This window comes from Carassius auratus, chromosome 27 (genome assembly GCF_003368295.1).
Source record: "Carassius auratus strain Wakin chromosome 27, ASM336829v1, whole genome shotgun sequence".
In the NCBI taxonomy this organism is placed as follows: domain Eukaryota; kingdom Metazoa; phylum Chordata; class Actinopteri; order Cypriniformes; family Cyprinidae; genus Carassius; species Carassius auratus.
Window position 1 is genome coordinate 20,242,014 of NC_039269.1, and position 14,318 is coordinate 20,256,331.

At 37.1% G+C, this 14,318-nt stretch overlaps 1 protein-coding gene and 1 long non-coding RNA gene across 2 annotated transcripts; one reads left to right on the forward strand and one right to left on the reverse strand.

Annotated features, from left to right (window-relative positions):
- Positions 1–2,103: 2,103 nt before the first annotated feature.
- Positions 2,104–5,195, forward strand: LOC113045807 (uncharacterized). Its single transcript, XR_003276035.1, has 4 exons — positions 2,104–2,227; positions 2,688–2,824; positions 3,803–4,179; positions 4,880–5,195. It is a non-coding gene; the product is annotated as an uncharacterized LOC113045807 (long non-coding RNA).
- Positions 5,196–10,733: 5,538 nt separating this feature from the next.
- Positions 10,734–14,067, reverse strand: LOC113045805 (prostaglandin G/H synthase 2-like). The gene is made up of 9 exons (XM_026206471.1): positions 14,007–14,067; positions 13,771–13,887; positions 13,516–13,659; positions 13,119–13,423; positions 12,925–13,008; positions 12,362–12,608; positions 11,989–12,275; positions 11,547–11,694; positions 10,734–11,429 (listed from the first exon to the last, which is right to left on the reverse strand). The coding sequence occupies exons 1-9, from the start codon at positions 14,065–14,067 to the stop codon at positions 11,017–11,019; spliced, it is 1,806 nt and encodes a 601-aa protein (XP_026062256.1). The 3' UTR covers positions 10,734–11,016.
- Positions 14,068–14,318: the final 251 nt, after the last annotated feature.

A 14,318-nucleotide genomic window follows, 5' to 3' on the forward strand; every position in this document is an offset into this window, starting at 1 on the left:
TCTTTCATGTTCCCATTGCTCCCCACCACTGGAAATTCCTAAGATTCAGCTCTCAGGGACAAGCATACCAGTTCAGAGTTTTTCCATTCGGTCTGTCTCTGTCCATCGTCAGTGTTTGACTTGAAACACCGGGGCGGGACCAGGACTCTCACATCCTTAGGGTGATCTAGCAAGATGGTCTCTGTAATGGATAGCCTCATTAAGAGCAGTTCATCTCTCAGAATCAGGCAATAAAGTGGCAGATGTTTTGTCCAGAGATCTCCTGCCAGTAGTACTGGTTTGTCAAGGCAGAGGTTGACATGTTTGTCTCATAACTGGCCACTCATTGCCTGTTATGGCAGACATGGCAAAGAATATTCCTATTAATATTAATAAACAGAGTGCTTCTGGTGGCGCCTCGGTGGCCAGTTAGGCTATGTTTACTTCTTCTTCTGAGAAGTTACAGGGCGAACCATGGGAGTGTCCCATCAGACATTATCTCCTCTCTCAGTTGAATGGGTGTGTTTGGCATCCTCCAGCTATGGGTTTGGTTGCTGGGTCCAGATCACTGTTAGTGGATTGTGAGCCAGCAGTACTATTCATCCATACTATTGGTGATCTAGAGCTCCTTCAACTTGACAGATTTCTACTGCTCGCTGGAGAATATTTTCTTCATTGAGTGGGGATTAAGGAGTTGATCCAGTTCACTGTTATCTGTCATCGATTTATCAGTATTAAATAGTACCTCCTGTTTCACAAGAAGGAATTTGAGCATGTCTGAGATACAGTTTTTGGGAGAATCAAATCTTGTGCTTGTTGAATCCATCTAGCATGTTTTATAAAAGGTGAGGATTAATTGTCATCAGACACTGAATTTCTCTGTTTGGATCCTGTCAAGGAAAATCCAAGAATCAGGTGTGGACATGCCTGGTTGTCTGTTATTATCTTCTGTTGGACATTAGCTTGCCATAGAAACAGAGCTATAGTTTGGAAAATATTCCATAGCCAGGGTGAAAAAAGACATGTGAACAAGCAAGTGTTGTGTGTCTGTGCATGAATGTTTGTGATTATATAACCAACTTATACCTGATCCAACATGGCTTCCATTAGTCAATTAAATCCCTTGAAAGCAATGTGAATATTTTAAAATGCAGTACAACTTGGTAGAAATATTCATTGTGGCAGTGAGTATGAATACAAAGGTCTGACTGTTACTTCACTTCTCAAATGAGGTAGTGGAATCAGTTTAATGTCTTTGCTGTCACCACAGGATGCATTTGTTCTTACATCATTGCTGAAAGAGGAAACCAGCCTAGACCAGCATGGAAACTCACAGCTAGAGAAAACACGATGGAGGTTGCTCTGGACTTGGTTCCTCTGTTATTATTCTAATTTCTTTAACTCTTGTTGGATGATGAACAGAACTTTCCCAGAAATGTCGTAAGAACCACTACATGAGCAACTCTCTTATATAATACATTCAGCTAGTGGTCGCTGAAGAGCATTGTCCACTACTCCCTCATTAGTTTATACTGGCTGTTATCCATTAATGTTCACTCGTATATCAGATCTGATTACTTCCTCAGTGAAATATGAGCGGATATAGTGATGGCATATTTGTAATGCTTTATTTCTGAGTAACCGTAAACTAAAAAATAACATGACAAAATACAGCATGTATAGTGTCTGCACTACCTAGCAAATAAAATTTGAAACACAATCACTTGCATACTAGGCCGTAATAAAATTTGTTTTGAGAAGGATACAGATACTTTTACTCAAATATTTTTGGTAACACTTTTTTTCCTTTCAAGTTGTCCTCGTTACACATGCTTCATGTAATTACTATTATAATAAGAATTAACTGTGCATAATTACAAGTAACACTAAGCCAAACCCTAATCCTAACCTTAACCATACAATAAGTACATGTAGTTAATAAATATTGCTCACTACTTAAATGTGTAATTACACTGTAACAAGGTCACCTTAAAATAAAGTTTACTCATAGTTTATGCAAAACAAGTAAGTGAACAGGACAGGAATAGCCTTATATGGACATGGTTTGGGAGTGTCCGAACAATCCTTTGTGATAATCCAAATAATTCATAAAGCATTGAAAGGTTTCACTATTAAATGTGTCACTATGCCTTAATCACTCCAAAGAGAATAGCATATGTGTTTAATTCAAATATTTTTAATCTGAAGGGTTCTTTGTGGCGAAAGAAGGGTCTTCAGATTAAAAAAGGTAAGAAAGAGATGGTTCTTTGTGGAATGGTTCTTCTATGGCAGGCTTTTTCACAAAAAAGTTTTAGTTTATTCACTAAAACGCACGGTTGCTTTGTTGTAAGTGTTCTTTGAATTACTTAGGTAAAAGGTCATAAATGTTGTTAGTTTTAGACCATGTGTCTTGTGTTAAATTAGGATAACTGTTACATGTGACTGTTAAAGTTGTTTGTCTCCTATGTGGATCACTTGGCTATTCCCCACATAGCTACAGTATCTATGTACAGGAGCAGGGTTGCCAAGCGGCTACAATGTGATTCACAGTTGCATTATCCTTTCTAAATTGGCTTTTAATTGTTTCATTATGTAACTGGCATGATAAATTGTTACCTGACTAATAAAAAAAATGTTATATGTGATTTATTCTGAACTCTCCTTAAATCATAATGACTATTAAAATGTTACTGCAAATCTATGACCAGGTCAAACTGACGGCTCATGAATGATAAGAGCAGTAGGCACGTCATCGGAGACCTTCTGATTCCTGTCTATCACTGGTGTTAGCAACTTGTATGGGATAGGACTGTCATAATCAAGCAGTAGGCAGCAGGCAAAACAGGTATGAGTCTACTTACACCCTCTGAATAGCTTCAGACTGGCGAATTTGTGATCATAAGATCCAAAATGAGACTAAAAATGACTAAAAAGAGACATTAGGTGCCCAGTGAACGGATAATTGAAAGTACAATGAGTCTGGAATAATCAAATATCTAAATGAATACATAATCAACCTTTATGATCCATTTTGAGTCAGGTTGGACACAGAGCTAGACTTAAATTGTATCCAAATCCTGATCAATTCAGAAGATCAAGTAAAAGACTGAATACACATTAAACCTTCGACCAGGTTGCTGGCGGGTGGATTCTTACATTTGTTTACATTCATTTGAAATAACCTACATACTGAATATTGTTCCCGCAGTGTCCTTAAATAATAGTTCATTCAGAAATGACACTTTGAGAAAATTACTCATCCTCAGGCCATCCACAATGAGTTTGTTTCTTCATCTGAGCAGATTTGGAGAAGTGTAGCATTACATCACCGGCTCCCCTCTACAGTGAATGGGTGCCGTCAAAATGAGAGTTTAAACAGCTGATAAAAACATCACAACAATCCACAAATAGTCCACACAACTCCAGAACAACAATTAACAAAGTGAAAAGCTGCATGTTTGTAAGAAACTAATCCATCATTAACTTTGAACGGTCGCTTCTGGCCAAAATACCAGAGAGTATCTTATTCTGACGGCACCCATTCACTGCAGAGTGAAATTTTCTCTAAATCATTTAAGATGAAGAATCAAACTCATCTTCTATGTTCTACGGGTATATTTTCACAAAAAGAAATTTTTTGGGGGGTGAAACATTACTTTAAAGGGTTAGAAAAAAACAGAAAATAGTCTGATGGGGTTTTTTTTCCTCTTGACTTTTTTTTCTGTTTTGACAGCTTAGACTGCTTTGTCATACAGTTTAATGGCTGTGCATAATCATCCCCTCTACAGAGGTGGTCTAAACTCTCCATTTCTATCTTTTTCAGCCACAGACGTTTTCCATTCTCAGTCTTGTGCCAGATGCCTGGTGTACATCTTGGCAAAGCATCAACCCTGAAATGCATAGACAGAGACAAAACCTCAATTCAGAAATTCCTGCTCCGCATGCACAGACCATAAAGTTTAGTGAATCATTCCATCTCTGCAGCTTTTTTCTTTGAATATGGCTTTACAGTCATTACAAATCCAACAAGTACAGTTATCAAAGCGGGTACAAGCAGGCTTACAGTAAACCATGAGTCAGTTGGAGAAATGTGTTTTGAAGATGATTCACTTTGTCATCTTTACAGAGACACAGAAAAACCCACCGGTGTAATAAAGCAGATTCTCAGACGTTCATTCTTTTCAAAACTGCGGAGAAATGGTGAGAAACAATATTCTGCTTAAATGTTTGCTAATGACGTTGACATCACTTTGAGCTGAGTATTGGCAGTATGAGCTGATATTATCAGTGGAGGAAATCTTGAGTTTTACACCCCGCTCAAAACAAATAAACAGACCCGTGTCCTTAGCAACAGGCCTTGCCTAAGAGATTAAAAAAATGTGCTTCTGACCATAAAAGTCCAACACATCCGGTCAAGACACTCCCACTCACCCGACCACTGTGTCTGCTTTACTTCAGACATTTAAACGTCTCAAATATTTAAACATATTAGATAGATAGAGACATTTGTTATGACTCAGACCAGAAATGCTTATAATGAACTGAGAATGGAGACTGAAATCTAACTGAAAAAGAGCTGATAACTATCTGATTATTAATTCTATTACATCAGTCCTTTGAGAGGATGTATATAAACAGATATGGTATGTGTACACAGGTGCAGAGGTCTTTGACCGCTTCATTTTTTTGTGTCACTATGTATTTTTGGTTTATAAACAGTGTTTCACTAGTTTAAAATACGAACTTTTATGACCTTCAGCAAGCTTAACTAGTAATGATATAGCAATGTTACTAACAGAAGATATTGAGCAATGCTTCGTGTGAAATGAAAACTGTCTAGTCTGTTGTCATTCTGTCCTCATACAGTGGCTGATACTTATCTCTTCTTTTTTTTTTTCAGAAATTGAGATATCGGAGACTGTACATATTTCCTAGCATTTACAAAAAAGTGTAACAGTGTATGGTTATGTCATCCTAATACTAAATGAATGTATGCCTGAACTGTCAAATTTTGTATTGAAATTTTATGCAGCATTAATCATGAGTTTGTCATAGTTGTGGTCCAGCGATGCCAGTACAAAAATAAATGAGGTACATTTTCTCCTGTGCTACTTTACACAATCACAGGCATAGTGAGTGATTAAAATGTTTACATCTCTGATCTAGGTGATCTGTATGTGACAATGACAGCACTGTCACTGCTTGGCATGATGTATCTATTCTGTGGCACATTAATCATCGATTTGTCATGTGTAAAGTCATATCAATGTACTTTATACTTTACACAATCTGTGAAATCTGTGATAGCAGTGTATTGAGTGGGTTTCGGTGATACTTGTCTAAACTAGAATTTGTTTATGTGCGAATGTGAACGTATGGGATGTACAAATGTTGCTGTGTTGACCAAAATCTTGCTACGTAAATTATAGTGTAAATTATACGTAAACTATATCATAATAATATTAAATATAATTATACTAGTTAGGTTATATATATATACACACACACACACACACACACACACATATATATATATATATATATAAAACATGTTCCTATTTTTAATTCACCCCCTCAACAGCTGTTTTTTATGTATATATATATATATATAAATATATATATATATATATATATATATATATATATATATATACATATATGTATATATATTCCAAACTCTAAAATAATTTATTAGGTAGAAATTAATTTGACAAAATCCTCATAGTTTGATATCTAGATGTCGACCAATTCTCACTCTTAACTAATTATTAACTATGACTTTTGTCTAAACTCCTAATTTTCTGCTTATTAATAGTTGGTAAGGAAGTTGTTAAGTTTGGGAGCTAATAAATTGCAATATGCTAGTAATATGCATGCTAATAGTCCAAAAAAGTTGGTACACTGTACAAATTGTGAATAAAAACCAATTACAAAGATGTGGAAGTTTCAAATTTCAATATTTTACTCAGAGAACAACATATATGACATATTAAATGTTTACACTGAGAAAATGTATTATTTTAAGGGAAAAATAAGTTACATTTAAATTTAAATTTCATGGCATCAACACATCTCAAAAAAGTTGGGACAAGGCCATTTTTACCACTGTGTGGCAGCCCCTCTTCTTTTTATAACAGTCTGCAAACGTCTGGGAACTGAGACAAGTAGCTCAAGTTTAGGAAGAGGAATGTTGTCCCATTCTTGTCTAATACAGGCTTCTATTTGCTCTTAGGTCTTCTTTGTCGCATCTTCCTCTTTATGATGCGCCACATGTTTTCTATAGGTGAAAGATCTGGACTGCAGGATGGCCATTTCAGTCCCCAGATCCTTCTTCTACACAGCCATGATGTTGTAATTGATGCAGTATGTGGTCTGGCATTGTCATGTTGAAAAATGCAAGGTCTTCCCTGAAAGAGACGACGTCTGGTTGGGAGCATATGTTGTTCTAGAATTTGGATATACCTTTCAGCATTGATGGTCCCTTTCCAGATGTGTAAGCTGCCCAGGCCACACACACTCATGCAACCCCATAACATCAGAGATGCAGACTTCTGAACTGAGCGCTGATAACAACTTAGGTTGTCCTTGTCCTCTTTAGGACAGATGACATGGTGTTTCAGTTTTCCAAAAAGAACTTCAAATTTTGATTTGTCTGACCTCAGAACAGTTTTCCACTTTGCCACAGTCCTTTTTAAATGAGCCTTGGTCCAGAGAAAACGCTGGTGCTTCTGGATTATGTTTAGATATGGCTTCTTTTTTGACCTATAGGTTTTAGCCAGCAACGGCCAATGTCCATTGTGTTAACCGACATTGTTTTCTGGAAGTATTCCTGAGCTCATGTTGTGATTTCCATTACAGTAGCATTCCTGTATGTGATGCAGTGACGTCTAAGGGCCTGAAGATCACGGGCATCCAGTATGGCACAGAGATTGTTTCAGATTCTCTGAATCTCTGGATGATATTATGCACTGTAGATGATGATAACTTCAAACTCTTCGCAATTTTTCCCTGAGAAACTCCATAATAAATGAAAAGAAAATATAATACAAAAATATTAGAAAGGTAGTTCGATTTTTTTTTAAGAATATAATTAGAATAGTGAGTGTTAAAGTTAGAGGGTCAAATAATTATTTTCATTAATTTCATTAATTTTTTTCTTCTGCTGAACACAAAACCAAACCCTTGGTAACCACACAGTTGATGGTCCCCAATGAATTCCGTAGTAAAGTTGAGCTACTTTTACATTAAACAGAAGAAAGAACCTCAAGGAACCTTAAGTTTTAAACAGGTTGAGGATAAGTAAATGATTACAGAATTGGGCGAACTATCCCTTTAATGACTTTTTTATTTAGTTAAAGCTGCGGTAGGGAACTTTTGAAGCTCTAGCGGTTAATAAACAGAACTGCTTGCGTCTTGCGGAAGAACATTTGTAGCCGGAACTACTTCTCTCTGTTTATGTCTATGAAGAATCACAAAGGTACTGGGTTACTCCGCCGCGGTACCCCCGAAGCAATCTAAAATAGTCTGAATATAAACACTTATTATAGGTGTACCCTAGTGATTCAGGACAAGCTAAAAACACGGTTTGGAAAATGGATTCATGGTGTACTCGCTTATTATGTTCATTTTTCTACATTTTGAACACAAACAAAGTTACGGACCGCAGCTCTGATTGGTTGTTTTTTACCGGGAGCGCGTGACTGACCATGATCTGCAAATGGCAATAGGACCACTGGGAGGAGCCAGAGGAGCTTGATTTTTTTCACAGATTATCTGTCTCATATTCTACTGTCAGGACATAATGACAGGTTTAATAAATATGTAAAAAATATTTTTTTACAAAAGTTCCCTACAGCACTTTTAAATAAATAAACACACTGGAGATTAAGTTGCTAAGCTAAGACCTGAGACAAGGGTTTTTTTTTGTTTTTCTTTAGGGCTGGCCAACATTAGTTTTCTTACCAGCCAGTTTCCAGCTCTTTCCTGTTTCTTATACTACAGACTGCAGTGAGCATGTGATATGGGTTTTGTAACTTAAATTGCATCATAGATTTACAACCCCTTTTGAGCTTTGTGTGGGATGTGCAGGATACATCCAGGCCTTTGTGATTTCTGCTCTCCCTTTAGCTAGACTAAACATCCATTTCACTTTCTTCTGTCAGTTAGGTCATTTGACTCACCACATGAGTGAACAAGACACCTTTCAGCTGGTTTTCTTTGGCATGTTGGTGCTTGTACAGCCTTTACAAGTTCCCATGAAACACCCAAAGAATTGTCTCAGCAAAGTAACCCAGTTTCTCCAATTGATTTACAACATTTAATTATTTTAGTTTATGGTTGTCAGACACACCTTTATTGCAGTGCAATGGGCCAATATGTTTCTGCCTTTGGCTTTTTTATCCACAATAATATCCTTCCATGTTCCCAGCTAGCATAAATGCTAATATTATTAGAATACATTTATTTTCATTCTAAGTATAGTTCAAATCTATTAACATATTTACTTGCATATCTCTTGAGACTTACTGATATTAAAATTATAATTAAACTTGCACATTTCACAATGCACATTTCTTAATATTAAGCATAACGTGTTTTAATGTCACTATTCATAAGGATTGTGATCTCTGTATAATATCAGTCTTTAAATTAAATATATTTAAAGTGTATGTGAAGTATACTTGCGCAATAGTTCTACTTTAGCACAATCAAATAAACTTCAGTATATCTTCAGTTAAACTTCAGCAGTGCTTCCACGTAAATAAGGGGAAGTTGTGGCCTAATGGTTAGAGGGTTGGACTCCCAATCGAAGGGTTGTGGGTTCTAGTCTCGGGCCGGATGGAATTGTGGGTGTTCTATCTCCACCTTCAATACCATGACTTGTGTGTGTGTGTGTGTGTGTGTGTGTGTGTGTGTGTGTGTGTGTGTGTGTGTGTGTGTGTGTGTGTGTGTGTGTGTGTGTGTGTGTGTGTGTGTGTGTGTGTGTGTGTGTGTGTGTGTGTGTGTGTGTGTGTGTGTGTGTGTGTGTGTGTGTGTGTGTGTGTGTGTGTGTGTGTGTGTGTGTGTGTGTGTGTGTGTGTGTTTGTTTTCACTGCTCTGTGTGTGTGCATTTCGGATGGGTTAAATGCAGAGCACAAATTCTGAGTATGGGTCACCATACTTGGCTGAATGTCACTTCACTTCACTTCTTAAACTGCATTAAGTACAAAATCATTTGTTCCAATTTAGCAGACTTTGGTTAGTATATAAAAATACAGATGCAGAGTATTTTAATTAAGTACATTTTAATTAAGTACATAAAAATGTAAATGTATTTGTAGTACTTAAAATGAAATAAATGTATTTTGAATATATTAGTATATATTTATTTTTCACTAGGGAAGTGTAGGCAATATTCTACACTTAGATACCCTAAACTAACAAGTGTATTTTTTGCTTTGCCTTTAGTGCTTAATCTACATGTTAAAAGAAATCTTTCCTCCACACAGAGAACCTACAATCTTCTGGGAAAAGTAAACTCTTCTCCGTAATAGTAGCTTCCAGTTCGCACGTTCTAGGCACTAAACTACTTTCCCAGAACAGTGGCCATTGCATTTTCCTGGCCCGCAACAAAAGAGACACATTCCCGCACGTCATTGTGCACAGCTTGCTGTGTATTTTTCCAGCTTGATTATTATGGAGCTTGACAGTGTATGTTGTCTCAGGTCAGTACAGTGGTGTTATTTTGTCTGGGTTCAATTCAGTCAGTATGCATCACATCATGAGGAAGTTGGATCTACTGAATCACTATTGGCTTCACTGAGTATTCTTTTTTCTTTCTTTTTTTTTTTTGCAAACTCATTTTTGGCAGACATACTGCTTTGCAAGTTCAGCAAGTTTAGCAGTTTCACTCGAAAGTCTTTTAGTAAAAATTCATGAAAGGAAAGTTTAGCAGTCATATACATCATAACTTCAGCACAATCCAAAGAATCAGAGAATAGTAAAACAAAGATTTTATTATAATCTGTTTTCAGCACAATGCACTTAACACATATAAACACACAATGCATATGTATTGTTAACATGCACATACTACATTTTGTTGTCCAGTTTTTGAGGTTGGAATAAATTTATAAGACATTTTAAATACAATGCTGTTCAGTTGGGGGTTGGAAATATTTTTTTAAAATCAGTTAGAAGTCTGTAATATTTTATCAAAATACGGTCAAAAGAGTTATATTATAGTATACAATTATAATTTAAAACAACTGTTTGCTATGCTAATATATTTTAAAATTTCATTTATTTCTATGATGGCAAAGCTGAATTTTTAGCAGCCAGCTGAAAATTCACATTTATTTGATGTATTTCAAATAGAAATCCTTTGTAAATATATTTATATATGTTACTTTTAAATAAATATAAAGCATTCTTACAAATTAAAATACTATTTCATTTTGAAAAAATCTATGTGACCCCAGAAGTAAGAATTCAAGAAATGTTTTCAGCCGATATGTTATTGCATTTTAGTTAACTTAAACGAGACACTGTATTTTTGCATGGATCCTTTATATTCTTAATCTATGTCCTAAAAAGTAATCTTTCCCCATCACAGATCCCAGAAATTTCTTATTACATTTATTTTACATTGTATATAAAACTCATGATTTTTTTTTCATGATTTATTTATTTTTTTCAAGTTAAATGCTTGAGCATTGTGCTGAGTAGATGTAATTGTTTGAATAAGTACTGACAATGAAATGACCCAAAACATATATCAATAAAATATCAAAATGTCTTTATTCAAGAAATGCACATTATTCACAACATTTGCACTTGGAATGTGCATATCCAAATCTGTCTAAAAGGAGTCAACCTCATGTGACTTTCAAGTATTTGTAAAAAAAAAATAAATAAATAAAAATGCATCTGCAAGTCAATAGCAATACAAAAACCCAGCAATAAATACACTTTGAAATAAATTACTTAAATAAACTAAATAAATAACAAATATAACATCAAGTATCCTGATGAAGGCAGTGAGGCCTTCAAAATCGTTTAGAGCTCTGAACTTCGCTCGTTCAAAACAACCATTGGGTTAATATGATTTTGTGTGGAGTGCACTGAGCTTGAATTCACATTTTCTGCACTCTGATATTTCACATCAGGCACCTGAAAGGACACCATCGGACAAGGTCCCTTGATATTCATGCACACCAGCTTCTTCAATGAGGCTGTGTTAACAATGTCAAATCCCACTTTCCCACCAAACGTGCTCGGCATCCAGTATTCAGGAGAACAAATAGCATTTCCCATGAGGCCTTTGAGAGAGTAGGGCGCTCCCATCTCCACCATAGTCTCCCCGAACACAGCGTCGGGTCGGGGTTTCTCCACAAGAAGCCCAGGATACAGCTCAACCGCGTCTATGTGACCGTACAGCTCCTTCATTTCGGCTGCCAGCTCCTTGTCTCCTGTTTTACCATACAGATAAGGTTACAGTTAAATAAGATGTTTTTTTTTAATGTGCCAATTTCTGAACCTATGTAGTTTATGTTGGGGTTTTTTTTTTCAATTTTGAATGATCTTACCTGTCATATCTTCAAAAGAGGAGTAGGGCTTCATGTTGAAGCGTTTCCGGTAGGCATTTAAAGAATGGTAGCCCATCTCTCTGGAATGCTCTAGAGTTTTAACAGCCACTCCTTGAACTGCAGCAGGCAGGTTACGTCCACCAGCAACCTGCTCACACAAAAATGAGAGACATTAGCAAAGCCAGCAAAGTAAACTCTAAGGGATTGCTCACCATCATGTAATTCAAAAACTGTACGACTGTGGAACACAAGAGATATTTGGAAGAGCTACGTTTTTTTTTTATCAAAGAATAAAAGCCTATGGGGTCTAAAACAAAAATGGACCCCATTAACTTTTTTGGGGAAAAAACACATCTTTGTTTATATTCAACAGAAGAAAGAAAGCCATTTGGAACTACGTTAGGCTTCTCTGGGAAGCTTTCTATCTATAAGTGAAACTCACCCTTCCAGCAACCTGTTTGGTGAAGGATTCCACCATGTTGCGGATGCCGTGTTTGGTTAAAATCGAGTTGTTAAACACAAACTGGTGGTGGCCGTAGACCTGGTCCTGGATCTGAAAGCTGTCGGGCATCAGCGGGTGCCAGTGATACAGAGTGTTGAATTCAGCTGCGATGCGGTTCTGGTACTGGAAGCGCTCACTGAAGAGAAGCTCCGGGTCAAACTTGAGCTTGAAGTGGTAGCCACTCAGGTGCTGAACATAGTCCTCGATCACGATTTTGATGGTCTCACCTGGGAGAAAAAAAAGCGGGAATATTTCATTCCTCCACAAAGTTATGAAGATCAGGAAGGTTTCAGATGATAAGACCAAGACTCACCAATCAGGATGAGACGAGTGGTTTGGAAGATCCTCTCGTCGTCCCAGTCGGGATGCTCTTGCTTCATGATGTCACAGACGCGGTTGTGTTCACGAAGCCAAATGGAGGCATACATCATCAAACCTGGAACCAGACCGAAGGCCTCGTGGCCCACAGCAAATCGCTGTTCCTCTGGGACGTGAGGAGGATAGTGCATCTCCACCTGGACATCCTTCACCAATGGAGGATACACCTCACCATCCACAACCTATGAGTCAAATACATGTTTAATATACTAGGTTTAAACCAACAAGCAATACTTGTGTTCATTATAAAAAGATAGTTCACCCAAAAACAAAAATTCGCCCCATCATTTATTTACCCTCATCTCATTCCAAACCTGTAGTTTCTTTCTTCAGCATTGAAGAAGATATTTTGAAGAATGGCTTGAATAAAAGTCAATGGGATCCAAAGTTTTTTTGGTCCCTACTGACTTTCATTGCATGGACTCCGGAAAAGAATGAAACGAATGGCAGAATTTTCATTTTGGGGTGAAAAAAATCTTTTAAGTGCTGTCCACAAACCTGATACTTTAGCTTTCCATCTTTAAATAGACGAAGTTTGTGTTGTCTCTCCAGCGTCTCTCCATAAATATGCCCCAAATCCACCTAAAACATCAGAGAAATTTTAGAAATTGTATTGAAGTTCCCTGTTCCTTATAGACTTTTGATGGGATGTAAAATGTTCCCAGGTAAAATGGTTAATGTATGCCACTTACTCCATGGCCCAGGGCTTTGGTGAAGGCTGGTCCTTTTTTAAAGTCTGACTTGAAGAACTGATGACTGAAATGCTGGGCGAAGAAAGCAAACATGAGACTGGTCCTCTGTGGATCAGGGATGAACTGTTTCCTCACCAGCACCCTCTCCACCACCTGCTTTGCATTTGGGAGATCGGGTGTAGGGCAGTTCTTGGACAATGGGGCAAGGGTGCGGGAGTAATAGGACAAGTTAGAATACACTTCCCAGCTTTTGTAGTTGTAATCTGAATTGTACGTCGGTGGACTGTTGACCAAATGGGACCTTGCTGTAAACCAGGAAAGAGGAAAAGTTACATTTTACATATTTATTTAGTCACATTTTATTTATTTAATTCTTTTGAATTCACATTTCACTTACATGTCAGGACATATCTCATTATAGCATCTCTCAGGAAGGAGATGTTGTTGATGATGTCCCAGATCCATTTATAATGGGTTAAAAGATAATGCACTATATTTGGGCTGGGTTTCAGAGTTGATTTGATAAGTGTGAGAAGTTCAGCTGTGAGGAAAGAATAAATATGAATAAATAAATATGAATAAATGTGTTGAGTGCACACATCTTCTCCTATATAAAAGTTTCTATAGAAAAACAATCCATGGCCAGACTTACGGGTAGTACAGTTTTCACCATAATATCCTGTCCTGGTACAGTCACATTCATAAGCATCAGCACCCTTGGATAAACACACACCCTGGTTTTGGCAAGGCTGTGCACAGCAAGGTTCGTCTGCAGGAAACAGCCACAAAGAAAAGGCATGATTAGAACAATAATTTCGGGTAGAACAATCAAGCTCTGAAAGAAGCACGAATAGTAAATCTAACATTGCTAAAGCTGAGTTAACTTACATCCTTCACCGGGAAAGATCCAAAAGCTTGAAAGTAAGACCAGGCAAATCAGTTTATTCATTCCAGAAGTTGTATCTAGAATGTTTTACTCTGAAGCAGAAGCGCGTAGCCTACTTTGGTAGAGCGCGTGGAATGTGAGCGCCTTGATGGGCTCGCGTGCCTTTTAAACAGGAGAACGAGACGCTTGCGTAATTTCAAAAAATTCAAAGACGACGTCTTAGGCTATGTCTATAACGTCAGAAGCCTACTGTATTTTTCCATATGTTCCACGTTTCACGGATTTATTCTTTTTTTAAGGATTTATATTCAGGA

What these genes read in the sequence shown, in the direction of transcription:
- LOC113045805 (XM_026206471.1), bottom strand. Translation starts at nt 14,067, where the DNA reads ATGAATAAACTGATTTGCCTGGTCTTACTTTCAAGCTTTTGGATCTTT. An exon ending in GATCTTTCCCGGTGAAGGAT is followed by an intron (nt 13,888 to 14,006) that starts GTAAGTTAACTC and finishes TGTTTCCTGCAG; the next exon opens with ACGAACCTTGCTGTGCACAG. An exon ending in ATGGAAAGCTAAAGTATCAG is followed by an intron (nt 12,609 to 12,924) that starts GTTTGTGGACAG and finishes TTTGACTCATAG; the next exon opens with GTTGTGGATGGTGAGGTGTA.